The sequence below is a fragment of the Vigna umbellata genome, chromosome 2 (assembly GCF_029865625.1).
Source record: "Vigna umbellata cultivar VRB3 chromosome 2, Vumbellata_1.0, whole genome shotgun sequence".
NCBI classification, from domain to species: Eukaryota; Viridiplantae; Streptophyta; class Magnoliopsida; order Fabales; family Fabaceae; genus Vigna; species Vigna umbellata.
Genome location: NC_142166.1, coordinates 7431107 through 7458467, shown reverse-complemented (window position 1 = coordinate 7458467; position 27361 = coordinate 7431107). Strand labels below are relative to the sequence as shown.

At 30.8% G+C, this 27361-nt stretch overlaps 3 protein-coding genes and 1 long non-coding RNA gene across 8 annotated transcripts; all 4 read left to right on the top strand.

The window, feature by feature from the left end:
• The first annotated feature begins 2984 nt into the window (after window positions 1-2984).
• LOC124830424 (benzoyl-CoA reductase subunit C, putative (DUF630 and DUF632)) lies at window positions 2985-8710 on the top strand. Of its 3 annotated transcripts, none has more exons than XM_047304124.2 (6): window positions 2985-3197; window positions 3941-4878; window positions 5405-5589; window positions 6690-6913; window positions 7010-7337; window positions 8134-8710. In XM_047304124.2, exons 2-6 carry the CDS (start codon window positions 4137-4139, stop codon window positions 8530-8532), a joined length of 1878 nt encoding a protein of 625 aa, XP_047160080.2. In that variant the 5' UTR covers window positions 2985-3197; window positions 3941-4136; the 3' UTR covers window positions 8533-8710. The 3 variants fall into 3 exon arrangements, with proteins under 3 accessions (XP_047160080.2, XP_087962079.1, XP_087962078.1); XM_088105953.1 differs by having other exon boundaries at window positions 2985-3200; XM_088105952.1 differs by lacking the exon at window positions 2985-3197 and adding an exon at window positions 3234-3429.
• A 637-nt stretch (window positions 8711-9347) lies between these two features.
• On the top strand, window positions 9348-12060 carry LOC124830425 (uncharacterized). 3 transcript variants are annotated; one of them, XM_047304126.2, is made up of 3 exons: window positions 9348-9546; window positions 10092-10219; window positions 10581-12060. In XM_047304126.2, exon 3 carries the CDS (start codon window positions 10648-10650, stop codon window positions 11644-11646), a length of 999 nt encoding a protein of 332 aa, XP_047160082.1. In that variant the 5' UTR covers window positions 9348-9546; window positions 10092-10219; window positions 10581-10647; the 3' UTR covers window positions 11647-12060. The 3 variants fall into 3 exon arrangements, with proteins under 3 accessions (XP_047160082.1, XP_047160081.1, XP_047160084.1); XM_047304125.2 differs by having other exon boundaries at window positions 10092-10265; XM_047304128.2 differs by lacking the exon at window positions 10092-10219.
• Window positions 12061-13523: 1463 nt separating this feature from the next.
• On the top strand, window positions 13524-17310 carry ROS3 (RNA-binding (RRM/RBD/RNP motifs) family protein). The gene is made up of 4 exons (XM_047304130.2): window positions 13524-13791; window positions 14354-14557; window positions 15156-15566; window positions 15698-17310. The coding sequence occupies exons 1-4, from the start codon at window positions 13573-13575 to the stop codon at window positions 16733-16735; spliced, it is 1872 nt and encodes a 623-aa protein (XP_047160086.1). The 5' UTR covers window positions 13524-13572; the 3' UTR covers window positions 16736-17310.
• A 4596-nt stretch (window positions 17311-21906) lies between these two features.
• On the top strand, window positions 21907-24997 carry LOC148203302 (uncharacterized). Its single transcript, XR_015784253.1, has 2 exons — window positions 21907-22029; window positions 24690-24997. It is a non-coding gene; the product is annotated as an uncharacterized LOC148203302 (long non-coding RNA).
• Window positions 24998-27361: the final 2364 nt, after the last annotated feature.

The window sequence follows — 27361 nt, the reverse complement described above, 5'->3', positions numbered from 1 at the left end:
TATATATATAAAAAAGATTTCCTCCATGAATTCTCCCACATTCTCATAAGGTACCTCATCATTATTTTCAAGTATATTAAACAAACTTAACAACACAACACATGTACAAACCATTTGAGATTTTAAAAAATAAAACTCAAAAGGTTATATTTACTTAAAAGTTTAGAAAATCAAAGTTATATTTCACATCTTAGGAAGCAAGAGTATGATTAAGTTTCTTTTTTAAGAAAATAACTTTGGTATATTAATAGAGTTCTAGTAAATCCATTCACAAATTTTATGATAATGACTGAATCACAAATCACAAATAATTACAAGAAATTATCGAAATCATAAGTGGATTTAACAATTATCTCTTGATATAATTAAAACATATAATAACTAAATAGTTATTAAAGAAGATTCAACAATTGTTTATTTATACTATTATTGGAAAAGATTCATATATTGAAGGGTAAATCAAGAAAATAAACTGTAAATTAAGATCAAACGTAATTTTTATTTTGACCATTCTTTTATGAATACGGATTACCCATATTTCAAAGTTTTGTTTGATTTAATTAAGTAAGAAGTAATTAAAATCAGTTCAATCATCACACGTGAATAATATAATACTTTTAATTCACCAAATGCATTCGTAGTGTTAAAATATGGTTTCTGAACTTAATTGACTATAATCTATTTTATACCTACAAATAGAAAAAAAAATTACATGAAGTTTAATTTTGTTATAAACTTTTATATCGATGATACTTGTATTTTTTAAATATATGTAATTCAAAATTTATGATAGTTTTTTAATGAAAGTAATTATGTTGATAAAATAATTAATTTGACTTTTATTTATATAAAAAAATATAAAATAATTTAAAATTTTATTCTCATTAGTAAAGTGTAATTTTTATTTGTATTTTTTAATAACTTTTCATATGATAAGAATAATAAAATATAAAATGACATTATACTGTTAAAGGTCAAACAATGTCTAGTATAAATTTATTAAAAAAAAATAATTTTCTAATTTCTTTAAATAATCGTCAATACTTACTTTTGTTTACTTCTCACGTTTTTTTTTTTCTGTTTACAAAGAGTACTATTTGTTGTTTAGATCAATATATGTGATTGAGTATATCATTATATAGAGAAAAAAAGAAGAAGAAAACTAACAAAACTTTTTCTTAGAGTTGAACTCAAACCCCAATTTGACTTAGACTCGTGTGAGATTTGTACCTTTTTTTTTTCTTTTGAACATCTTTTGGAAAAAAAGATAACAAGAAGATAGATAGAAGGGTTTGTGGGACATGATCCCATGCATTTTAACCAACAAATTTTGACAAAGAAAAATTGGAAGAAAAATTTGGCAGAAAGCTAAAAGAAGGCCCTTAGCTAGAAAAGCACATGCACTACCTTAGCTAATAAGTAACATGGATAAGCATCCCACAAAATACACAAAAAAGCATTACATTATTGCAATTACAAGAAGCAAACTTGGTGTATTGCATGATTGTTCAAACATGGTTGGCCAATGCAAAAACAACAACAATAATAATAATAATAATATTAAGTCATAAAGTAACACTTTTAGTGGTGACTGAAAAAGGCAGAAAAAGAAGATAATTGCATAACATTCAAATAATTAAATCACTAATCATAAACATTACATGTATCTTAAACTCTAAGATATCACCATACCACTTCTTGCTGCCTCAGCATTCCACTTATCAAACCAAAAATTAAACACTCTTCTTAATTAATGGTTTACCATTTCAATTTTGATTCACCATTTATGCAATTTCTCTACTAAATGTAACTTACCATTACTTTAATCGATACCACCGAAGTTTTTTGTCGTTAGTTTATAAAAAAAAGGACTTTCCTTATTTTACTTTTTGTTTTTGAATAACCTTTTCACTTAAATTAGTCAATAAAAATTTTAACTTTTTAACAATGAATTTGATTTTTTTTTCTGCTTTTTTTACGTTATTTCTTTATTGCAATTTCAAAATACAGTGTATATATACTGATTTTTTAAAATATTTTAATCTTTTAACATATTAAAGTTAACATATTTCAAAAACAAAATACAAAGAATGTTTTAAAATATATTAATTTTTTATATATTAAAATTAATATGTTTTAAAAAGATAAGACAAAAAGAATCTAGAGTCAGATTTTATCGTAAGAGTGTGATTTTACTAACGTACTTATTCCGTCGTCAAGTAATTAATATCTCCATTGTTTATTATTGTAAAGGTTAAAAATGCCCAAAATCACCATCCTTGTCAAAATTGTAAAATATAAAAAAGATATTTATTATAAATTACACTAGTTATAATGCTTTTAAAAGTTATTTTAAGAGTATTAAAGTTTTCAAAAACAACCTATAAAATAGTAAAATAAGCAATTGTTCTTAAAATAAATTAAAAAACTCAATTCTGTCAATGAAAACGGCGTTTTTATCGATTTAATATTTAAAATCTGTATATGAATAAATTCATCCCAGAACACATCAAACATCAGAATAAATAATTTCTTTCCCATGAATTTAATTTCCCTATCTATCAATCTCATGATAATTGAATTTATTAGCTTGAAGAAAAATTCATCCTCTAAATTTGACTAATTTAAAAATAATTAATTTATCACGAAGTTAACATAATTTGAAACTAAATTTCACATGTCCAAGGTTAGATCATTACTTTGCTATATCTGTATAGACACAATTACATTTAACCTATTGAAAATAGGTTTTAATTTTTATCTTTTCTTGCGTGGTCCAAATATATACCCCAGTTATAATTGTAAGTAAATCTCTTCCAACATTCTTCAAGAAACCCAAGTATAATGTTCATGTTTCTTTGTCGAAAGTTTCATACTTTACCATTATTAATTAACTACCATTATTGTCAGTGTGAAAAACAAAACCAAATCAATGTCCCATGCTAACAGGTATATGTCTAATCTGAAGTTCTATAAAGCTTTTGAGAAAAGTGTTCTCTTTTTCTCTCTCTTTTTCTCTCATAGCTACCACCCTCTTCCATTTTTCTATTTACCTTGGCAATGCAAAGCTGTTCAAGAGTTTTCTCTCTATCATCTCATGCTCAACATCATCTTTTCACACACCCTTCAATGTTATCTTCTTCTTCTAAGCAGCACCGGCAACTGAAAACTTCAACCACGTGCTCTGCTTCTGATAGGTAGTAGTAGTACCTACAATTTTTCTTCTTCTTCGTTCTCTCTCTGCTGTGGTCTTTGTGCCGGTTTTCTTCTTTTCTTTGGATGCTTCTCCCTCTCTCGGGTTTCGAGCTTTCTCTCTCTCTCTGTTCTGTAAAAAAGGAGCAAAGTGGGTTCCTTTTGAACGCTTTTTTAAAACCAGTCGAAGATTCACCTTTCTGTCTTCACATTTTGCCATACCCAGATGCCCCTGTGGTGAGTTGCAAATTGCAATTGCAATTTGCTATGCGTTTCTGTATGAGTGTTCTTGGAGTGTCCTCTGTTGGAGACAGCTTCTTTGTCAGAAAAATTGTTTTTTTTTTTTTCTATTTTCAACGTTTTCTCCAACACTTTAATATCCCATGCTAATAGCTTAGATTATCTTTCTTTTTTGTTTGAAGCTTTTTCCTGTTGTTGTTTTCCCCCTATTGAGTTTGGTCACGGCAACTGTTTACATTGTGCTTTTTCTTGCAATACTCTCTGGAGTGAGTATTGAACATACTGTTCTATGGATTCTGGGTTAGTTATTGGGGTTTTGACAATCATGAGAGAAATTCGTTGGAAAAATTAATGAAGCAGGGGAGTTAAATATGTTGGGTGTGTTTATTTTGTGGCTATGGTTGACAACTGTGAAATATTTCTAATTGGGTGTTTTCCTTTGTGCCGTGTTTAATTTTTGTCTTCCTTGTGGTTTAATAATTACATTTGTTTGTTTTTTGTACTGCAGGTGACAAGTTTTGGATATTGAAATACTGAAAACATTGTGATGACTATTGGATAGTGGAATCTAGTGGTGAACCTTAGCATCTGAGTTCTTGGCAGTACAATGTTTGTTATATAATTATTTTGAAAAAAAAACTATAGAAACTTCATTAGGATATTTTTTGGACAACCTGTGACTTGTGAGATTTATATATTCCAAAATGGGTTGTGTTTGGTCAAGTATTGATGAGGATGAGAAGGTTGGTAGGTGCAAGGAAAGGAAGAGGTTAATGAAACAGTTGGTGAAAATTAGAAGGGATTATTCTGATTCCTTATTGGCTTATTTGAAATCACTGAGAAACACTGGTGCCACTTTGAGGCAATTCACTGAGTCTGATACAATTGAATTTGAAACTGCCTCTAATGGCATAGCTGAGCCATCTTCTTCATCTCCCAATCAGCCTGCAGACAAGCTGCTACCACCGCCACTGCCTCCTTTTCTCACTGATAAGAGTATGGTGCACGAAGATGAGATACTAGAGACAGATGACACCAATGTTCCTCCACTGCAAATTGATCCAAGTTTGAGTTCATTACGGCTGTATCGATGCCCTGATAGAAACGAAATGATGGAACCAGTGGAGGAGGATAATTGGGAAGAAACCAAAACAGAATTTGAGGATGAAGATGCAGAAGCTGCTGTAATTGCTGAAAAATTGCGTAGGGGAAAGCAGCAGTCGATAGAAACAGTTGATGAAAATTCCTCTGCAATAAGTTTGTATAGAAAAGATGCTACAGCTATGCCTGATACAGTTTCTAGAAGAGGGAAAACGTTGGAGGGTATAGGTAAGGAGTTGGATGACCAATTCTTGAAAGCATCTGGATGTATAAAGGAAATTGCTGTTCTTATTGATATCAGTGGAGGAGATACTCTTCTGCGACAGAATTCTGGGCGTCATGATAGTAAGGCTTCTTACCATGTCCTTTTAGGATGGTGGAAGTTCCGTAATGATAGACTGTGTTATGATTTGATGGCCATTTACCTTTTACCACCATTCTTTTCTGCGTTGGAGCATTTTAGTTATATTTGATAGTCATATTCATTGAATACTCAAACTGAGATTAGTTGGAACATTCTAATACTCATAAACTGAGACTAGTTCTTCCAGAAAAAAAAGACTGCTTATTTACATTCATATATTTGTTGAATCTTTTAGAAGTCACAGAAGACAATGTTAGATTCTTCTAAATTTTTTAAATACTGATGTCTTTATTATAAGCTATGTTTTATGAAGTATGATTGTAGTAATATACTGTCTTATCTGAACTTCATCCATCTAATAACTATCAAACTTAATCATATTCGGTGTTTTGTGATATACCATGTTGTGTGGCAGGTTTATTATGCTTAACAAATGTTTAAGACATCATTCATTTCCGAGGAGGTTTTGATGCTGACATGTTTTTACTGTTGCTATGTTATTTGAAGGGAAGAGAGGCAATTCTGCAAAGGTCTTCAGTGTACTGTCATGGAGTAGGCATTCAAAATCACCACCATCCACCAAAGATTGTGCTGAATTTTCTGGTCATAGTGAACCATGCAAGCCTGGAGCTCATTGTGCCACACTTAAAAAATTATACGCGGCAGAGAAGAAACTGTTCGAGGCAGTAAAGGTTAGCTAATGAATCTAGCTACCTGACTTCATGGATAGAAAATTAGAAAGTTGCCAATTTGAAGTCATCAGGCTCTTGGTTCAATTTACCTTCACATATTGTTCTTTCTTAGCATAATTTAAATGTGGAAGGTTTTAGTTTATTCCTCTACTTATCTTGGTTACTGATGTTTTCAATGAAATGAGTAGGATACAGAAGACCAAGAATAACATTCTTTTCTGAATATTGGAAATAATAATATTTAATGTTCTTAGGCCACAATATGTTTACATACCTATGTTTATACACATTCAGTGTTCATGGGGATTAGTATCCAGAAAGTTACACCACTTGTTATAATTCTGGATAACAGTCTCCTCTCTGTCTATCAAGAGTCCTGGATATGGTTGATATGCAAAGCGTATGCATTACATTTTCTACTAAATTAAAACCTGTTTCTTTCTCTAATCTTTCTTATTCTCTCTGCATTCTCCCTTACTAAATTTAACATGGTGTTAGAGAATTACCATCTACCGAGACCTGTACTATCACAATTCTGCTAACACATTCCTAAAAGTATGAAACCATTTTATTTTCCTTTAGCATTCTTCTCATTCCACGTGATCTACCTCATTGTTTTTATCATGGTTTCTGCCCTGCTGGTTGTAATCTTTTATAGCTCTCCATGACACTGCTGTTTTCTTCATTTGAGGGGAGGGGGTGTTTTGGCACGTGACTCTTGGCAAACCATGCTGAAGAACCTATTCACTGCATGTTCTATTGAATGAGAAGCTTTTTCATTCTTTAATTTCTCTCCTTCTCTTAAGTTCTCTCCCCTAAACGTAACATTACATGAATCACCGTACAGTAGATATGTTCATGTTGTACATTAAGGCTAGTAATTAGTTTCCCAGAACAGAGCCAAACTGAAGGGGTAAATATGTTCTAACATAATAAAGTACAAGAGAAATAAAGGAATACTGTAATAGGATTGTTTGCATGTTATTTTATCTTGATCATTGTCTTTTTTCTTCCCATCTGAATGGAAATCTTTGCTTTTGGGTTTTAAATCTCTGTGCATAATTGTCCTTGTCTCATGGTTCAAATGCCATATAATGTAGGAAGAGGGAATTGTTGCCTTGGAGTTTGATAGAAAGATGTCATTATTGCAAAAACAAGAAGACGAGAACCTTGACATGGTGAAAATTGACAAAACTCGATCATGTGTTGAGAAGTTGGAGTCTGATTTAATAAGCCTACGGCAGTGCATCAGTGACACAACTTCATCAATTTTGGAAATGATAGATGAGGAGCTTTTACCCCAGCTGGTTGCATTAACTGCAGGGTACATTTTGTCTGAATCAATGCATGAAACAAGTTCTAACTTAATGATGTGTTAATATCAATCCAACTTAATGATGAGCTTTTGGTTGTTCTGTAGGTTGGCACAAATGTGGAGAACAATGCACGAGGCACACCAAGAACAAACACTCATCTCCCAGCAGTTGAGTAACCTCAGTGATAGTCACAACACGATACTAAATTCTGAATATCATCACCAGGCTACAATTCAATTCCAGACTGAGGCCTCTTATTGGTATAGCAGCTTTTGCAAACTTGTTAAATCTCAACGGGAGTATGTGAGGATCCTCCATGAATGGATTAAGCTTACCGAAAGCCTCAGGGATGGTCAAGAAAGTAGCAATCATTCTTCTGTTCTTACCATTTGTGAACAGTGGGAGCACGGGCTTAACGACTTACCAGAAACGGTACTTTTGGTCAAAATTCGATGTCAATCTTTTTTCCTTGGGCTTTGTTTATTCTTGACAGGAAAAATAGAAAATCTGTAGTCATAACTGTTTTCCTACTTCATTTCTTTCTCTCACAACTGAAAAATCTTAACTTTTCAAAACTCAAACTATTGCAACTGCTTAATGCTATCCTGTTCTTGTGTTTTCACCTATTGTATACCAGATCTAAGTGTGAATTTAAGTCTTACGGGTAAGTAAAAGTGAGAAAGTTGAACATCATTTAAGGATGAAGACCCATACATCATTGTCTTAAGGTTTTGAGTTGAGGGTGGTATCAATCTCTTATATTGTTGGATTCAAATTTTGTTGGTATTGTTTCTCTTTTGTTAATTCTTCCCTCTCAATAGACCCATCATTTATTTCACAGAGTAGAGCAGGAGTAAACAAAGCATAGTCTAGCCAGAGTACTTGTTCTTGGCATCATTCCAATTTGTCTTTTTTCTGAATGTCTATGTAAACTTCAAACTCTGGGCTCTGATACTGAATTACAGATATCATCTGATTAACTAATCCTTCCAAAAGTTTAAACTTTTGGTGTAAATGCACATGAATGTTTCATATCAAGCAGTTTCTCTGCACAAAATTCTTGTTTCAAAACACTAATTGCATACTTGTACTAAGACTGTTCATAAGTTGGTTTGAAAGATCAAATGACTTGTTCAACATATTATCAAACATGTTCAAGAATTTCATGAATTGATTTTCTTATAAATAATAAGACTTACAAATCTGCTGACATTCTGGGTGGTTGCAGGCGACATCTGATGCAATAAAAAGCCTTTTGTCATGCATCCGTTCCATGACTTCTCAACAGACAGAGGAACACAACATTCTGAAAAAGTTAGATAAACTTGAAAGGAAATTCCAAAAATGTATGAACAGCTTGGCTGAGATGCAGCAGAGAATAGATGGAGATATAGCTGATACAAGCCCCAGGCATCCAATACATGTCAAGAAAACTGAAACAGAAGAAATTAAGAAGCAAGTGGAGAATGAGAGAGCAAATTATTTGGATGCTGTTCGGTATAGTAGGGCCATGACCCTTGATCAGCTACAAACTACACTTCCCCCACTCTTCCAGTTACTGATGGAATTTTCAAGTGCTTCATCCCGTGCTATTCAGCTTATCAATGCCCCCACTGAAGCCATTTGAGTAGATTGCAGGGATACTGCACCTCATAACTTTTTTATTACTGTCTGGTGCTTTGGATAGCATGAACAGAATATATATATATATATATGTATTGTAAATTGTGTTCTTGTCAGTTTGTTAACTGACACAGAATTGTGTTGAGTAATGGATGATGGTATCAAAATTAAACTCTTTTGTACATCCCTTCCAAGCCACAATATTCTTAATTTTTTAATGGGGGTTGAAGGCTATTTTTTATGTTGTAGCAAATGAAAAGAAAAGTAAAGGAAGAAGAGCATGGAATGATTCTATTATATAATAATATTATGAAAGTTAATTTTAAAAAAATAAATTCTTTCATACCTGCATTTCAACGTATACAGTTTCTTCATAACTTCAATAATTTTTTTACTAATCCATTAATGCGAACATTTTTATAAATAGATTTGCTGTCAATATGTTTTTGTCTCTTTCCATCTTTATAAGAACAATAAGTGTTTCTGTAGTGTAATTCTAGCACTTTGAAATTTTAAAAAAATATTGTTTTGTAGGTGTACATTTTTATAATTTGAAATAAAGTTTGGGAACTGATTTGCCTTTTATCTTGACGATTAAACTATAAGAGTGTAATTATAACACTAAGAAATTAATAAAAAAATATTTTGCTACCCGTTTTATGTACATATATTTTTTATAGTTTCAATATAATTTTTCAGTAACTGTTTTTTTTTTTTCATTTTGAAAATTATTATAATTAATTTTTAGTTATAAATATACTTTTTATTACCATAAAAAAATATACACGAGGGGAAAATAGGGCAAGGACTTTCTTAAACAAACTCTGATTTCAAAAGTGCCATGCTATTTAGTTTAAGGTTATCTCTTAAAAGATTACAGTTTTTCGTTTGTTCTCCCAACGCCAATTCTTCTTTCGCTTTGGCTTCGTAACAAGTTGTTACAGTTACTTTGCTCGTCTTCTCTCAATTCGTGGTTCTTTTTCTGAGTAATATTGATAGTGTATTTCTTCTTCTCCAGGTTAGGGTTCGATTAAGGATTTATTAAATTGAAGGGTTCTTCTTGATAATGATAGAATGCATGGTTTGAATGAATTTCTTAATTGCTTTCCATGTAAATAGGGTTCTAATTAGGGGATTTAATACATTTTTGCTGATTACAAGGAAATGTTGTGCCTTTTCATTGTTTTAATCTGTTATATGTTGTGGGTGCCTGTCACTGAAGGAAAAACGCTCTGTTTTGCATTGCTATGTAGCCTAGTTATGTGCTGAACTTCTTTTTCATTTTGTTTATGATCTTCATGGTTGTTATATTATTACCGTGTTGAGATGGCAGAGACCGGTTAATGAAGTCTTATTTAATATTTCTTTTTACCAGAAATATTGAATAGAATGCGTATAATATAAAGTTGAGGCATTAGCACCTCTGGAGGAGCTGAGCCTGGCAAAAAACAAACAAACGAAAATTTGCTAAAAGCAGCATTTTATGAATATTAACTATATCTTAAAATGGCCTGTCATACATTTGAATTTTAAAAATTGATTCTTCTTTATCTCATGTTGTAGGTTAATTTGTTTTAACTGGAGGGAGTGTTGGATTCCTTTTACCTAGGAATACTGCAACACTGAGCACTGGTGTGCTCTTTGGTGGTGATTTACTGTTCCTCAGTACCCATAGCTTGAAGGTTCCAAAGGCAAGGAAAATCAAGTTTACCATTTATTCTAGGACAAGAAGATAGGGTATGTAATTTGGTGCACGAATAAAAAGAAAGCAATTGAAAAAACTAAAGCATAAATCTCAATGCAGTGCTTTTATCCGAACTGGCTTTAGTGTTATTATAAGTATCTCAATGCCGTGCTTCTATCTTATATTTAGTCTGATTTTCCTGCCTTCTCACTGGTACTTTTGTTATCTAATATCCTCCACTAGTCCAATCAAATCAAAACCCTCCAATTAGCATTCACTGTTCTTATTTAATATATAAGCTACTCTGCATGTTCTTTTCTCTTGAGTCACCCAATTGATCTCTTATACTTATTGCTACTGAATACCAGATACTGATTGTTGAAGAAGAGGTACTTCAACACGTTATATTTGGTTGACAAACTACTGTTACAGAATATGAAAGTGGAAGAGGTGAATCGATGTCAAATTCAAGAGTGGTATCCAAAGTTCAAATCTGTATCCATCAAGACTGTAATTCATCAACTCCCCGAGTCATTTATTCATTACCTTCTTGACGACTCAGGGCCCTTCCTCTTACCTGCTTCTGTCTTAAATGAGGATGCATTACCCAATAGAATTCATAATCCAATTGAGGAAGAAGATTTTCAGGTTTCAGAGGGATCTGGGGACGAAGCAGAAGATTCTCCACCACCTTCTTTTCCAGAACTTGAATTGAAAATTAAGGAATCTATTGAGTCCCTTGGGGGTGCAGTCTTTCCCAAGCTGAATTGGAGTGCTCCAAAAGATTCAGCATGGATAAGTACTGCTGGTAGCCTTCGGTGCACCAGTTTCAGTGAGATTGCACTTTTATTTCGAGCATCTGACTCATTGGTCCATGACTTGTGCCATGCGTATGATTCATGCCAGGATAAATCTTCAACTAGGCCCCATAATTTCTTTCTTGCACTCCGTAAATGGTATCCATTCCTTCAGCCAGACATGGAATTTCGATGTTTCATACGAGATCAGAAGTTAATTGGAATTTCTCAACGTGAGGTTACTACTTTTTATCCTATTTTGCTTGAAAAGAAGAATGATCTCCTTTCATTGATACTAGCATTCTTTAACAATTACGTGAGGGCTAAATTTGAGTCAGAAAACTACACATTTGATGTTTATATCTCAAAGGATGAGAGAGTTAAGATTGTGGATTTCAACCCTTGGGGTGCCTTTACATTGTCCTTGTTGTTTGCATGGGATGAATTAGAGCGTATTTACAGTGAAGGAAATGATGTGGAGTTTAGAATTGTGGAAGATCGTTGTGCTGTTAGGCCAGGCCTTAAAACAGCAGTGCCTTTTGATTACTTGGATACGAGTGAGGGCAGTGGTTGGGATCAATTTCTAAGGAGTGCAGATGAAGAGTTTAGACAACAATTTGCAGAAGCCGGTGCATGATAATCAACTACTGTTTCTCTAAATTATCACTTAAGGTAGCAAATAAAATAAGTAGCTTTTTAATTTATGTTTTGAGTTTTTGACAAAGGGGAAAACTCTTGTTTGAAAGCATTATCGCTTGGAGGAGGCCAATTTCTGGTTTAACATAAATCTTAGTCCTTATTTATTAAGTTTATTTTGTTGGACTTCAAACATATGATATTTTTAATTGAAGTTTTTCTGTTGGTCATTGTAAGCTGCTACCAATTTCAGGCCTTCGGATAATTATGTGTTGAAACTCAGGCACACGAACATCTGTAGTGACGATTGTGTCCTATGCTGCTTAGTTTGTACCTGAGTATTTTTGAGAAAATTTATCATGTGTTGTGTGTATTTTTTATATGAAGAAATGTGTGCTTCTATATGTTTATATTATTCACATGTTTATTTACGGTTGTTCACTGCAAACTATTCCTTTACCTGGTGAGACTAATATGCATAATTCCTTTATTCTATGCAGGTTAGTTTGGTATATGTATTGAATACTTCATTTTATGGATAACAAAAAATAATCTATAAAAAATAATCTATAACAGAGGAGATATGGAGAGTGAATTACTCGTTATTGTAGTATTTTGTTTATATTTTTATTTAGTTTTGAGTAAATCTTCTGCTTAAAAAATAATACAAACAAAATTTATTATTTATGATTTTTAACTTTTCCTTTTCTCAGCACACACTTTATTCTCCGTATTGAAACCAATTTTTTCAAATGAAATTAATTGTGTTAACTTTTAATTAAATAATCAATTATATAAAATCAATTATTAAACTATTTATTATCCGTAATTATTTTAAAAAAAATCTTATTTCTAACCAGAAATATGTATTTGGTGTCTCTAAATTTTATTTATCTGTTATATAAGATCAATTAAATATTTAATTTTCATAACTATTTTACCAAAATTCATATTACTGCTGTCGGAAGAGATACTTCATATCTCTATCTTTTTTTAAAAAAGAGTTAATAAATGATAATTACTGAAAACAGTTTTAGATGAATCAGTGTAAGATGTCATAAGAGTAATTTGTAGTGGATGGTATTGTTTAAGTACAAGCATCTATTCTTAATGTTTAAACAATTTATTTTACATTTTCTTTAATTTTATAATAAAATATGAGATATTTATCCAAAATCTTATATAACAACTTCTTTGAGTTATAATTTATTATTAAACAGGTGTATGAGTGAAAAGACATACGCAAATATATGCTTATTATTTTTATTAGTATAATAATTAATAAAATAAAAAATATTGTTATGATATATTCTTTCATGAAAATATAATTATAAATCAATATTTTTTATAATTTTATTATATGTAATTTGTTTATATTATAAGTGGTTATTTGAATTTGAAAAAATATTTTACTCAAACAATAAAATTAGAATAACTTGTGTATAAAAAATATAATCTCGTTGTATAATATAAAAAAAAATTCCTTTATTAATGGCATGTAACTCTAAAATAATTTATATATATATATATATATATATATATATATATATATATAATTATAATATTAAATATCTTTTTAATTATATAAATAATTTTTTTATGGCATAAATTAGTTTTTATCATGATTAGTTATTTAAATTTTATAAAATAATTATTTTAAAGAGTAATATATATATATATATATATATATATATATAAATTTTTTATTAATGGTGTAGATTATCTTACATTTTTTTTTCATATTCTCTCATATTTCTAATAAATTCAATACCATTGAATCAATTTTAATTTTTCAATTATTTAATCTGACCTTGTTCCCTCCAAAGTAAAAACGGTGTCGTAAAGGTGACTTTTCTGGTGCCAAGTAAAAACTGAAAAGAACCCTATTATTATCATTGTTGTTGCAAGCAGAGCAACGACTTCTTCGATGGTAGTAGGCATGGCGGAGGAAGTGGAAGAATCGAATAATGCAGTCAGAATATTCGTGGGAGGATTGGCGGAAACCGTCAGCATCGAAGACCTTCGAAGCTTATTCTCCTCTCTTGGCTCCGTCCAAGCCGTTCAAACCATCCGAACCAAAGGTCGCAGCTTTGCCTATATTGATTTTCACTCCGACCCTAAATCCCTTTCTAAGCTCTTCAGCAAGGCAAGAATCAATAACTATTTTTTTTTCTATTTCTTGTTTCCAATGATTATCAATGATATTTTGTGATTCACGTAGCCAACTTCACCTAATGTTTAAGGACATTTTATTTGAACTTTTCGCTCTCAACTTTTAGGAAAAAAGAAGAAGAAGATAGAATTCTGCATAAGCTAAAACTCGAGTTTATGTGTGTGTTAAAAATAATATTTTGTTATACTAATACAGAACTACTAAAAACACATTATACTAGAAACTTGAGAGTTTGAAGAATCCAAAAGTGCTATGAATTAAAGAACTTCGAGACTTCTTGATTATTGGAATAGAAAACAGAGAAGAAAAATTACAATTGTTTTTCCAAAAGCCCCTTTCTTCAGGTCCAAACTAACTATTTAAAGAGTTAGTTAACAAATAGTTAGTTGACAATGATTAACTACTAAAAACATATATTCTAACATATACTTATGAATAAGATAGTTATAACTAACATAAATTTTTTTATTTTTTTGTTTTGATTTGATTTGATTTGTTTTCAGTGACTAATTTTAACTTTCGATTGACATGGCAGTATAATGGGTGTCTGTGGAAGGGTGGAAGGCTGAGACTTGAGAAGGCCAAAGAAGACTATCTCACGCGGATGAAGAGAGAATGGGAGCATGAAGCCCTTGATGATGCTACTCAGCCGCCTCCTAGTTCTCCTAAGGAAGCCACCACACATTCTTCCAAGTCAAATACCAAACATCTCAATATTTTCTTTCCCAGATTGAGAAAGGTCACTTGTTTATGCAGTTTTTTAGAGTGTGCATTTCAATGCTAAGGGTTGATCTTGTGATAGTTGGGTTTGGTTGTGGATAAGGGTGATGAGTAGGCAACAGGATTGGGTAGGAGTTAGATAGGTTATGTGAACTGTATGTGTGAAATTATTGTTTTGGGTTTCTTGTGTTTTGTGGTAAAGTGGAAAAACTTGATTGCACTTCCCTTGGATGCTTCTTCTCTAGTCAGAGATGAAGTTTCACCTTGTTATTCATTGAGTTAATATTTAAGTATGTGTAGGAAATCAAGATAGGACTGTCTGTTAGGATTTGTCACTGTTAGTTAGGCCTTGTCAGTTGATAGTAAGCCTTGTAGTCTACTAGAATAAATAATTAGTTCAGCTCTAATAAACAGCTGTTAGAATAAGTGTTTTATAACTTGTAGAACGCATTTTCAGAGCAATGATTTTCATTTTAAAATTAGTTTATTTATGTGTTATCCATAACTGAATAGTCATTTAATTATGTCAAATGTATCCTTGCATTTGCATTATGTCTAAAGAAATAAGGGTAAACGATATGACTTCGCTTTTACGTGCTACATATATACCTGTGCAGGTGAAATCCATACCATTCAGTGGAACTGGCAAGCACAAATACAGTTTCCAGAATATTAAAGTTCCTCCACTCCCTGTGCATTTTTGTGATTGTGAGGAGCATTGTAGTCCCTTTGTCACTGAAAGAGGGAGGCTATCTATTGATGGGGCAGCTGAAAGTGCTGGAATGAATGATGAAGAGATTAGCATAATGAATGCTGTGATGAACAAGCTACTTCAAAAAGAAAAGATTTCCAGTGTTGAGAGCCTTGGAAAGGAGAAGGATTTGTACAAATCACCTGATACTTTACAATCTGACGAAGCTGAAGATAGCACAGCAGATGAAGACGATCTCATTATTAACATGGAGACGAAGAAAAATAAAACAGCTTTAATAGGGAACCAGGAGCTTGAAAGAATCCTGGAAAATCAGGTATTTTTTTCTTCTCTATTTGTGGGTGGAGGTGGGGTGTTTAATAAATTAGGGTCTAAGTGGTAATGTCAGTTTCCTTTTAGCAAAGAAAAGGTATTCTATACCATGTAATTGTTGTTTTTAATCTTCAGGAATCCTGGTTTAATAAAACAAAAATTGCTAAGGAAGAACACAAAAATAGTATGCCTGAAGTGGAGAGAAGGAATAATAGCAATCCCAACAAGAACAAGAAGAGGAAATCACTTCCCAAATTGGAAATGGAAAGCAATGCAGAAGTATCAACAACCCCTGGAGGCAAGGGTAATAAGCAGACTCTTCCAAATAAAGTGGGATCTGGTGCACAGCGTACTGAGCCAGAAGATGGTCTTGAGGAATTGACTAAAGTTTCATGGTCTCAAAAGTCTTCATGGAAAGAACTTCTTGGTGGCGGAGGCAATACTTCTTTCAGTGCTTCTATCATATTGCCAAAATCGGACTGCAGTAAGAATCTACAAAGATCCGATGACCTGTGTGCACCTGTATCTACAATCAGTGAAACTGAAAACATGGAAAAGGAAAGAGAATTATGCAGCAACCCTACCATTACGCAAGTGATAAAAGAGCATGCTGATGCTCAATCTACCCATACACAAGTGATAAAAGAGCTTGCTGAAGCTCAACCTGCAAATAGAGAAGTGATAGAAAATGTTACCAAAAATCAGCATAATGTGGCACCGAATAAGACAGGCAGAGGAGCTTCATGGCTGCAAAAACAATCCTGGACACAAATGGTTAGTGAGAATAGCAATTCATTTAGCATTGCACATATTCTGCCTGGTATTACTTTTCCAGAGCCAAAGGCCAAGGAGCCCATCGTGGTACCTGCCATTTCCAACCATTTCAAGCATAACGGTGTAGCTAAGGGTACTATTAATGAAGCTGTGAGTAATGGCGGGTTTAAATCAAGGGAGACTATACAAGAAAAGAGTCAGCATATCAGTGGCAATGACGTTACTTTTGCTTCAGTAGTTGAGGAAAAGGTTGAAACAAGTCCCAGGGAAAAATCTCCTGAAAATATTGAAATAGGAGAAACGTGCTCATTTATGAGAAGTGCTGCATCTTTGAAGGAATGGGCAAAAGCTAAGGCCGCTATCAGTGGATCACTCAAAAGAAAAAGTGGTGAGAAGTAAGAGACAAGGTTTCCATAGGACAGAAATATCTGACGGTTAAGCAGCATTATCTTTCACATGGTTTTGTGCTATATTCACTCCCAGTTATTGTTCTTTTCGTGCAAGGAGATGAAAGTGAAAAGTAATGAAGGACAAATTGATTTTCAAAATTACATTTGCAATTTGGAAACCAATTTCCACACTTCTCTTCAGTTACATCAAGTGTGGCTCAGAACGTTCTGATTGGGACTCAGTCAAATTGGTTATTGCATCAGAAATGTTTTGTAACCGTCATGGTTCAACACAACCCAGTAAGTTTTCCGATGAAACCAGTGATCCAACCGTAGCTGAACAAGTCTTAGCGAATTGGTGACCAGGTGCTTTATCAAGTGAATTGGTGTATTGTGAGTTTTTGAGATTTTTAAGTTATAGTATGAACATTTTCAAGTTTGAAGTTTATAATTTATGAATTTTTTGATAGATTTGATTCATGCTGTTAGACAAGTATATCTGTATTTTTTTAAATTATGTATGAACTTGAGGATAAAATTGTTTTTTTTTTCCTTTTCAAAGTAAAATCGTATATGCTTACATAACATTTGACCGAATTTATTTAAGGGAATTTCTTCATGCACTCCAATATTATGTTTGCTGTACCCTTGTAATTTTAAAATTTCAATTATATCTCAGATGTAATTGTAGTTCCGAATTTTATAATATGTAGATATATCAGATTGCATAAACCGGAATGCAATTTTGCATTTCGGATGGTATAATCTATAATGCAATTTTGCATCTGGTCTGTAATGTAAATTTGTAAATTATAAATTATAAATTGTACAGTCTAAAATACAAAATTGCATTTTTCTTTATACAATCTGAAATGTAATTTTGCATTACAAATTGTATAGTTTTATAGATATGTTTTAGAAGCCTGAAATATTGTATCATGCGCGTAGAATGGCAAAATGTAAATGGTAAAATCAGCATTTTTGGGAAAAAAACCAATGATTTCTCAGTATAAGTTGTCATCATTTGCATCCAAGTCCCCAAGGCAGCAATACATACAAAATATAATGTATATAAGAGATTCTATGGTCCATTTTTAAGTGTCCTGTTAAATATGATTTGAAAAATGAAAGATGTTTGGCAAACGGGGAGGAGGAAGGAAAAAGATAAGGGTAAAATGGACTTTTCAAGTTTTTTATAAAAATATAGGAAGAAAATGGGGTGTTGGAAGAAATTGTATTTATTTAAACTAAACTAATTGAGAATTATTTAATTTGGAGGGTGTTTCCCCCTACCTCCAATACGTCTTCCTGCAACTTCAATAAACAATAATACCCTTCAATAAAATTCAATAAAATAATTAAAAAAAATGACCTTATCGAAATTCGATGAAATCATCAACAAATTTCAAAATTTATTTCAAAATTTAACAAATTTTAAAATTCGATATCAACAAAATTTGAACTCTATTAAAGATCTCAACGAATTTTGTAGGTCTCAACAATTTTTGAACTTTGTTAAACACTCCAATAAATTTTGAAATTAATTGAAAATTTTAAATTTTTTTGAAATCTATTGAAAAACTTGAATTTGTTGAAGAATTTGAAATCCATTCACATATTTATGATTTTTTTAATTTTTTTCTTTTTTATTTTTAATTTTTTAAATATTTTTTACTTGTTTTAATTTTATAAAACATATTTAAAATATTAAAATATATTAATTTATATTCAAATATTAAATTAAACTAAATATTTTTTAATTTATAAATGAAAAACAAAATTTAAAAAGATATGTTAAACGAATTTAGAAATCCATTAACATATTTATGACTTTTTAAATTTTTACTTTTTATACATTTTTTAATTATTTTAAATATCATTTATTTGTTTTAGTTTAATAAAATATATTTTAAAATATTAAAATAATAAAATATATAAAATTACATTAAAATATTAAATTAAACTAAATATTTATTACTCGACTTTAAGAGATGAGTCTCACTACTTAGCTTACTTCGTCTCAGTTGACCTACCTACTTAGTTTTAAAAAGTCATCTTCAATACTTGACCTATTTAGATTTAGTAATCAATTTACTCGGTCTTAATATTAGATCGTGAAATAACATCTTATGAAAATTTTATATAATTCATAAATAATAATAAATAATATACTTCTAAATTACATTACAAAGTATTTCGGTTAAATTGGTCTGAGGGTCGGTCATCCTTCTTTGCTATGCTCTCTTTTGATCTTCAATCTTCTCTGAGAATGCAATCCATTTTGATGAGTTGTTGACCTGTAGAAGATACTCCGCTCAAGTCATATATGTTTCATAAAGAAAGGTCACTAATTTATTATGATAGAAAAATATGATTGTACGTGGACATCAATTGTATATTTATAAGACTTGTGACAACCAAGCCCACTGGTTAACCATTAACCATTAGAACAATATATTTTTAGGCAATCAAACCCAATAATACCGTATATTTGTAAATCATAGGCAATCTGATCTATTAATACTTGTTAGTTGTCCATGAGAATTAATTTTGATTGGTATATTTCATATTGTACATATGCCCCCAAGCCCAAACAAACTCTTTATTAAAAGAGGTGCGTAAAGCTTTAAAAGAGATCGTTATATTTTGGGAGTCTATTTTCGATGCGCTTTAAGTCTTCATTCTTTTATGTACCAAACAACATATCGTGCAAGAAATTTTCTCTCTAAAAAATATACGTTAAACAAAATAGTGTTTACTTTAATTTTGTTTAACACATATTTTGTATTAATTCTTCATAATTTTTTTTATCGACTAAAAAGAATAATATATATGAAACAAATTACAAATACTGTTTAATACTCTTTCGCTAGCTTATTCTCCTTTTCTCTCATTTGTATAATGATGAGTGTAAATTTATATCTCTTTTAATCTTCAAACTTATTTTTTATCATTGAATTTTGTACTTTAAATCTTATTTTAAATGACTAATTTAGTTTGAGATTTAAACATATATTAAAAATAATTTTTGAGTCGCATAAATATATTTCATTTAATTATATTAAAAAACATAAACATAATTTTCCAAATCTTAGTACAGATGTTGTATAAGGCAAAAATTGGAATTTTCCTTATCCTACAGTGGATCCGTCGTCAAACTTGATTTCTAACATCTCCTTCCGAGTTCATGTCTTATTTTTTTGTTGCAAGAACAACACTATTCTACCATCTTTCAATCCAATTCTCCATAAATGTATACACAAACTCCGCGTGAGTTCTATATCTATCCTTAGTAATCCAAAAATCTCCAAAACACACACACACATATATACATATATGGACTAAAGCAGACCAAATTTAAAATAAAATGTATAAAAACATAATTCAACAATATCGGAGATTTTTTACGAATATGTTTCCATTTCCTACCATCGTTTTGTATTTACTTAAATAAAATGGCTTTTGAAGTATTACTTTTTGACATTTGATGTCAGAAAAAAAATTCAACGTTAGAGACGTCAAGTCAACGTTGAAGTTATTTGTTTGAGAGTATGACATTTCATTTAAGAATCTGTGTAACCTTTTTAACTGCATTTCGAATAAATAACTATATTATTATGAATTTTTTTACTTGTTATATTAAACATTACAAAGAAAATAATTATATATTAAAGTCATAAATTAATAAATGAAAATAAATAATTTTAAAATTAATTATTACAACCATTAAATTAAGCTTTTAGTGGAATCCAAGTGTTAGTACGAAGGTTTAGAAAATTCAGAAAGTAGAAGACAGGTGTGTGCATCTAGTTGGCCGATAGATTTTTGACGGTAATATATAAGCCAAAATTTTAAATGTTGAGCCACTTTTTGCATGCACCTCTTCTCTCCAGATTTCTGAGTTTCTCCTCCTTCTCTTTATAATCCTCATTCTTCTGTCTAAAAATCCTCACTTTATCCTTCTTCTGATCATCATCTAGACTGTGTGTGAGTTCTTTCTTGGTGGCAAAGTTCTTTTCCATCAATCTAGTTGTTGTGTGAAGTGGGTAAGTAAACTCATTCGTTCTTTTAAGTTTCGGTATTTTTTGGAACATGCAAGCACTGTTCAGCTTGCTTGTGTTCTTCATTTATCTTTTTCTGAACCTGTTTATGTTTTAATCCTCTGGTTGACCCATTTTCACCGATTAGAATTGTAGTGGATTGCTTTAGAAGTTGTTGTTGATTAGTTAAAGTTGTGGAAGCTTAGGAAATGTCTCGTTTATTCAAGGTAAGGGAAGCTAGTGATTTAATTATATTTTTCTATGTTTGAAGTTGATGTGTGAATGTTTGCATGTATGAATGATGGTATGTTTGATTGAATTGTATTCAAATTATGTGTTTGGCCGAGACTTGTGAACTGGATTAGAGTTCCTATTGTAGAACGTTCGGTTAGTCTAGGCGAGAGAAGAGAGTGTGTGAAAATGTGAGTGATAAGCAGTGTGTAATAGGTTTAGTAGAATAGGTTTAAAATAACTTAGAAATCACGTTTGAAGGGTTAGAGATTAAGAAAAATATCTTATTTTGGTTTAAGAATTGTTATTCAAAGATTTGTTCTATTGACCGTTCGACTGTGTTATGTACTCAGTCATTAACTGGGTTCGGTCTATTAGCAGTATTATCTATTTACGACCGTTCAGTCTAATCGTAAGTGTGTAATATTAAACTAATGTTCGGTCTGGATAAAGTATCCAAAAATCTCTAAGTACTCAGTCTAGTATAATATTTAGTATAAGTTTTTAAGAGTTTTTAGTGTAAGTTATGAGTGTGTGGTTGATGAGTCATTATTTTCTCCTATTTACTTATCTTTTTGTATCATATTTTATTATGCAATTGTGTTTAATTGTCCATTATTCTCTTAATTTTGCTATTTGGGCTTAATTTGACCAATAATTCATATTTTAATTAATTTGAATTATTTGAACTTAATTAATTCTATTATTATTTTCAGGGCAATTTTGAAATTTTATTTTGGGACTCAAAGAAAGATGACACATCATATTGTAATTTTTGTTATTTTATTTCATTGTAATTTGCATTTGAATTTCATTTAAATAGAATTTAGGTCAATTTGTAATTAAGACAAAATGGAAATGGCATAATTGGAATTTTAGGTCTTTAAGACCCAAAATCAGAGTTGGAATGGGAACTTCTTCTTCCTTGGGTTCTTACATTCAAAAAATGTAGAGTAGGAAAGTTCATCTTCTTCTCCCTTTAAGGGTGTTTTGTAGAAGCTATGCTATGGTTTCCTTTCCAACTTCAATTCTGGTTCCAATTTCTTTTTCTTTCTCTTGTAATTTAAGATATTTGATGATGAATAAATTTGTTTCTGTTTTGCTGCTGCTGTAATTAAATTCTGCTGTATTTTCGTTTTTCTGTTTTACTGTTTTCTGTATTTACTGGTTTCTGTATTACTGCTGCATTTTCGTTTCTGTATTCTGTTTCTGATATTCTGCAAATTTTGGTTCTGCAAATCTGATTCTGTTTCTTTATTCTGCAAATTCCATTTTCTGTTTTACTATTTTTTGCATTTACTATTTTCTGTATTTTACTGTTTTCTGTATTTTACTGTTTTCTGTGTTTTTTTGTTTTCTGTACTGCTGTATTCTGCAATTCTGTAATTCTGTATTTTATGTACTGCTGTAATTTAATTTTTTGTATTTTACTGTTTTTTGTATTTTCTGTATTCTGTATTTTATGTATTTTGTATCTTTCGTTTTCTGTACTGCAGTTTTCTGTTTCAGATTATTTTTTTTACTGTTTTATGTTGCTGTAATTTTATTTTGATGTTTTTGTTTAATTTATGTTTTACTGTTTTCTGTAATTTCGTATTTACTGTAGCAGTTTCATTTTTACTGTTTTAATTTCATTTTTATTCAATGTAATATGTTTTGCTGCATCTAATTTTGTTTAATGGAACTTTAATTAAGTTTTGGCTGGACAATAGGAAAATTACTATAGTTTCCTTGAGATTTCTGCACTGTTAATTGTTATTTTACTGTTCTTGTCTTGCACAATGTTTGATATGATTTAAGCTTGCAATTAGGTACACGCTTAGTTGCCTAATTTGTGTTTAATCTTCGCTTAGTTGATTAGAGCCACATATGCTTAATTTGTGGTAGCGTTAAATTGATTGAATGTGTGCAGTGCGTTTGCTTAATTCGCATTTATGAAAATTAAATTCATCTTCGCCTAGTTGATTATTTCATGTTGGATTAGAGGTGAGAGGAGTGAATAATTATTGTTAATCTGGGATTGGAAACATTGTTACCAATGAGGAGCATTGGTATCTTGAAAGCTACTGTAAAGTTTTGATGATGATAAAAGCTGAAGAATTGAAGACTCTAAATGCATCTTTGTTAAACGTATTTTGTAGAAACAAATGTATAGGATAAAATGTAATGATGTAAAAACTCTTAGAAGTTTTCGTGTTTAGTGAGTCATTGCACAAATAATCGATTATCAAGAGGAATAATCGATTATCACGAGCCAGTTTAGAAGAGAGTTGCTTGCGCAAATAATCGATTATTACACAAAATAATCGATTATCACTGTTTCATTTAATTCTGTCCAAGTCTCTGGAATAATCGATTATTGCTCAGGATAATCGAATATCACTTTTTGAAAACCCCATAACGGACACAAATAATCGATTATCGCTTAATGATAATCGATTATCAGTGGCAGTTGGGATATGTCTTTTCAGTTTTTGTCCCTGCACGAAACTAGGCTTATAAATATAGGTCTTCACAACTCTTAGAAATCTAACTTTTCAATTGAGAGTATTAGAGCTTTGTGCCTAAGGGAAGCTCTCTGTGAGTGAAAATGATCTATGCCATTTTGAGAATACAGTTTATCTGAGGAAGTTCTCAAAGTGATAGAGTGCTCTTGCTTGGTCTTGTGAATAGGAGAAGCTCGCGTTTTGTGTGTCAAAGGTCGAAGCGGTTCTCTTCAAGTTGGCTGAGTAGGTTGTTTCGTTCGTTTGTCGAAGAAAGGTGTTTTCTATCTTTGCTTATTTTGATTATCTGATTGTAATCTGCAAATCATATTTTAGTGAAAAACGGTTAATCACTATTCATAGTGATTAACGACAGGACGTAGAATCTTTTGATTCGAACCAGGATAAATTTTCTGTGTTGATTTTCTTGAACTCTACACTCTTTAAAATTTTAGCACATCAACTATTCGATAAAAGTTTACTAAGAAAATCAATTTTTGAAACTGACTATTTTAACTTGTGTTGTGACCGTTACATGCTATAATGGTACCGATTGTTCCGACAAACATTGTAATTAACCTAGTGACCAACCGTTTTTAATCAATGTTTTATTTTCAGCTGTGTTGTTAATTTGTAATTCAAAAACACTTTCAAAATCCCCCCACTGTGTGTTTGAGAAGGTTGAACTTTTGAATACTGTGAAAGAGAATTCTAAGGTGGAATGTCTCGTGTATGATTATTGATTTGTAAAGTATGAATATAGATATGCTAAGCTGGCGTTCATCCTGAAATTTTATGAGTATCATTCTCACATAGAGAGGTATATCATTTGTGAGAATAGTAGGAGGTCCTACCACCTCAGGGTGCCGAGGTAGGTATTATGGGATTAACCTTGGGTAGTAGCTTGATTGGTGTCAACTGTTACACTACCACAAGTGCAAGGACGATTGTAGCTACATATTCATACAATCCGGATGGTCAAGTCATAATGTTCGATTTATATATATATATATTTATATGAATTATGATGTTTTGGTTGTATGTGATGAATTGTATTCATTGTTGTATGATGTACCGTTCGGTTTCATATGGATTGAACTTGCATGAAATGCATATATGTGTTTATAATTAAATTACAAGAGCTTATCCTATTTTCTTGTCCGTTCGGTTTTCTTTTCCCTTGCGATGATCAACCTGTGGATGTGAGCAGAAGGCGATGAGTGTTCAGTGGAGCAAGTGTTGGAAGGCGAAGATCATGTCGCTTAAGTTATGACCGCTCGGTCATCTATTGTGTATAGTTTTGAATTGGACCGTTCGGTCAATAGATTTAGTATTCCTTTTGCAAACCGATCGGTTTATACAGTGTGTTGTATCCGTTCAGTTTATTCCTATGTTTTGTATCAAACTTATGTTACTTTGTACAGTTTTTAAGTTTTATGGTTATTTTGGATAACTGTAATGTTAAATACTTTACTAACTCTGGTTGAACTGATATATCTTATTATTATATGTGATTAATCTATGATATAATATTATGATATATTTTGAGATGTTACATTAATAAATTTCAACTTTTGAATATATTGTGTTTTAGGTTTACCCACAACTTTTAATTAAATTGAAACATTAGAAACATATGTTACTATTAATATAATTACGTAGATGATATGGAAAATATTAACACTTAAGGTCCTACTCTCTTTTTCTTTGTAATCTCAACTTAATGTTCCATGTAAATTCTGAAATAATATGCTAAACTGTTGACTTTATGTTTCTTTGTATAGTTTTGGTGTAAGTCTTTATCATTTAACTTTTACTTATGGGGTTAAGTATCTTATCTCGATTCCATCATGTATGGGTACTTGCTATCTCAAATATTAATTAGATTATTTTCTCATAAAACATAAAGGTTGTAATAAAAATATAATATTAGATTGATAATACTTTTGAATATTAAACTTTAAGAAGTAAATTGTAATTAATAAATTTTAAAATATATAAATAGTAATTGTATAAATGTCAAGTATATAAAAGAGAATACATTGCATATGAAAAATATTGCATTGAGTTTATACAAAAACAATCTATCTATTCATGATAAAATTTAGGACATGATATACTCATAGTTTAATTTGTTTTAATAATCCTTTCAAAATCTATTTATGAAGATAAGAAATTTTTGAACACTTCGCATGCATTTAGATATTTAATCCTTCCATATAATGTTTCTATACATGGAATAATAAAATATATATTTATCTAAAAATATTATATTTAATTACTTAAATAATATATATATATATATATATATATATATATATATATATAATGTTAATTATATAATAAAGGAAATATTACATTGTGATCCATTCAAATGGTTAACGAGAAATACTTATAAATATCATTTTAATTAAAACTTTTGTATTTAATTTATATTTAGTTAAAATCTTTGACAAGTAATGACTTGAGCTTCCAAAATTTTCCTAAAATCACCTCACAGTTCGGTAGTAGAAGAAAGAAGCTTAGAGAACAAATATTGAATAATAAAGAAGGCGAGGAAGAAAATAACTTTGCATATTACCTTCGATTTAGTCTTTAATAATTGAATGTTAACATATATTGAATAACATTAACTTTATATTTAGTCTTTAATTAAATTTTATAATGTTTAATTTGATTTTGCAAATTCCACACAGTTTGTAGAGTTCAATATTGATTTAAATGTTGACATATCTTATCTATTCTGCTTGTTTGGTTTATAACTTTTTTTACAATTATCCAATTGAATTGATTTTTTTGCATTATATTTGATTTAATTATTTTTAATTTGAATGCAAGAATTTAATTTTTGGACTTATTCTATGATTGCAGTTTGATTTTGAAAATCTCACACAATTTGTAGAGTTCAATTATTATTTAAATGTTGACAAATTTAACCTTTGCTGCTTTTTTGTTTTTTAACTTTTGCTATAGTTATTCGATTTAGTTGATTTTTTTTATTACATTTCTAATTCAAATATCTTTAATTTGATTGTCATAACTTAAATTTTGAACTTTTTTATGGTTGCAGTTTGATTTTGAAAATCTTACATAGTTTCTCGAGTTTAATTCTGATTTAAATATTGACAGATTTGATCTCTCTACTTGTTTGATTTATAACTTTATCTGTAGTTCTTCAATTTAGTTGATTTTTTTTTTGCATTGCATTCCTATTTCAATTATCTTTTAGTCACATAACATTATCCCAAATCTTTCCGTACACTCTTTTATAAGTTAAAGAGTAATGGTTAACGAGATATACCTGCTTCAATTTTTTCCACATAACATTGTTTGGTTTTTTTGAAACCAAAGTGTAACGTGAGTTAAAAATGAAAACAAATACAACATGTCATCGTATTTTTAACATCAATCATAATTAATATCTTATAAATTATTAAATGTATTGTTTATTTATTACTATTACCACTAGTAAAAAAAGGACTTTTGAAGGCGCCATATATGCTTCGGTTACGAAAAACTGAAGCATAAAACCCTATATACTTCGGTCACCAGTTCACCCGAAGCAGAATTGTTATACTGCCTCGGTTGATAGAAAACTCGAGACCTATGCACCTGTGAATGCTTTTTTTTCGCCTGTTTTTTTCTTGAAACACTGACAGATCAGCTACGACATCGGTTTTTCAGGAACCGAGGTGGTTAAGGAGGACTTTATACTTCGGCCTTTGCTTTTAACCGGTGCAATATTGTGATATTACCTCGGGCTTTTTAGTAACCGTGGTAATAGCTTCATTCACCTCGACTTAACCCACACACTTTCATTTGCGTCGCCCAGCACAGCTGCTTCTCCCTAAATTTTTTTTTCTCTCTGTTGAGTCAACCAAA

What these genes read in the sequence shown, in the direction of transcription:
- LOC124830424 (XM_047304124.2), top strand. Translation starts at nt 4,137, where the DNA reads ATGGGTTGTGTTTGGTCAAGTATTGATGAGGATGAGAAGGTTGGTAGG. An exon ending in CTGGTTGCATTAACTGCAGG is followed by an intron (nt 6,914 to 7,009) that starts GTACATTTTGTC and finishes GTTGTTCTGTAG; the next exon opens with GTTGGCACAAATGTGGAGAA. An exon ending in TTAACGACTTACCAGAAACG is followed by an intron (nt 7,338 to 8,133) that starts GTACTTTTGGTC and finishes GGGTGGTTGCAG; the next exon opens with GCGACATCTGATGCAATAAA.
- ROS3 (XM_047304130.2), top strand. Translation starts at nt 13,573, where the DNA reads ATGGTAGTAGGCATGGCGGAGGAAGTGGAAGAATCGAATAATGCAGTC. An exon ending in TCTTTCCCAGATTGAGAAAG is followed by an intron (nt 14,558 to 15,155) that starts GTCACTTGTTTA and finishes ATACCTGTGCAG; the next exon opens with GTGAAATCCATACCATTCAG. An exon ending in AAAGAATCCTGGAAAATCAG is followed by an intron (nt 15,567 to 15,697) that starts GTATTTTTTTCT and finishes TTTAATCTTCAG; the next exon opens with GAATCCTGGTTTAATAAAAC.
- LOC124830425 (XM_047304128.2), top strand. Translation starts at nt 10,648, where the DNA reads ATGAAAGTGGAAGAGGTGAATCGATGTCAAATTCAAGAGTGGTATCCA.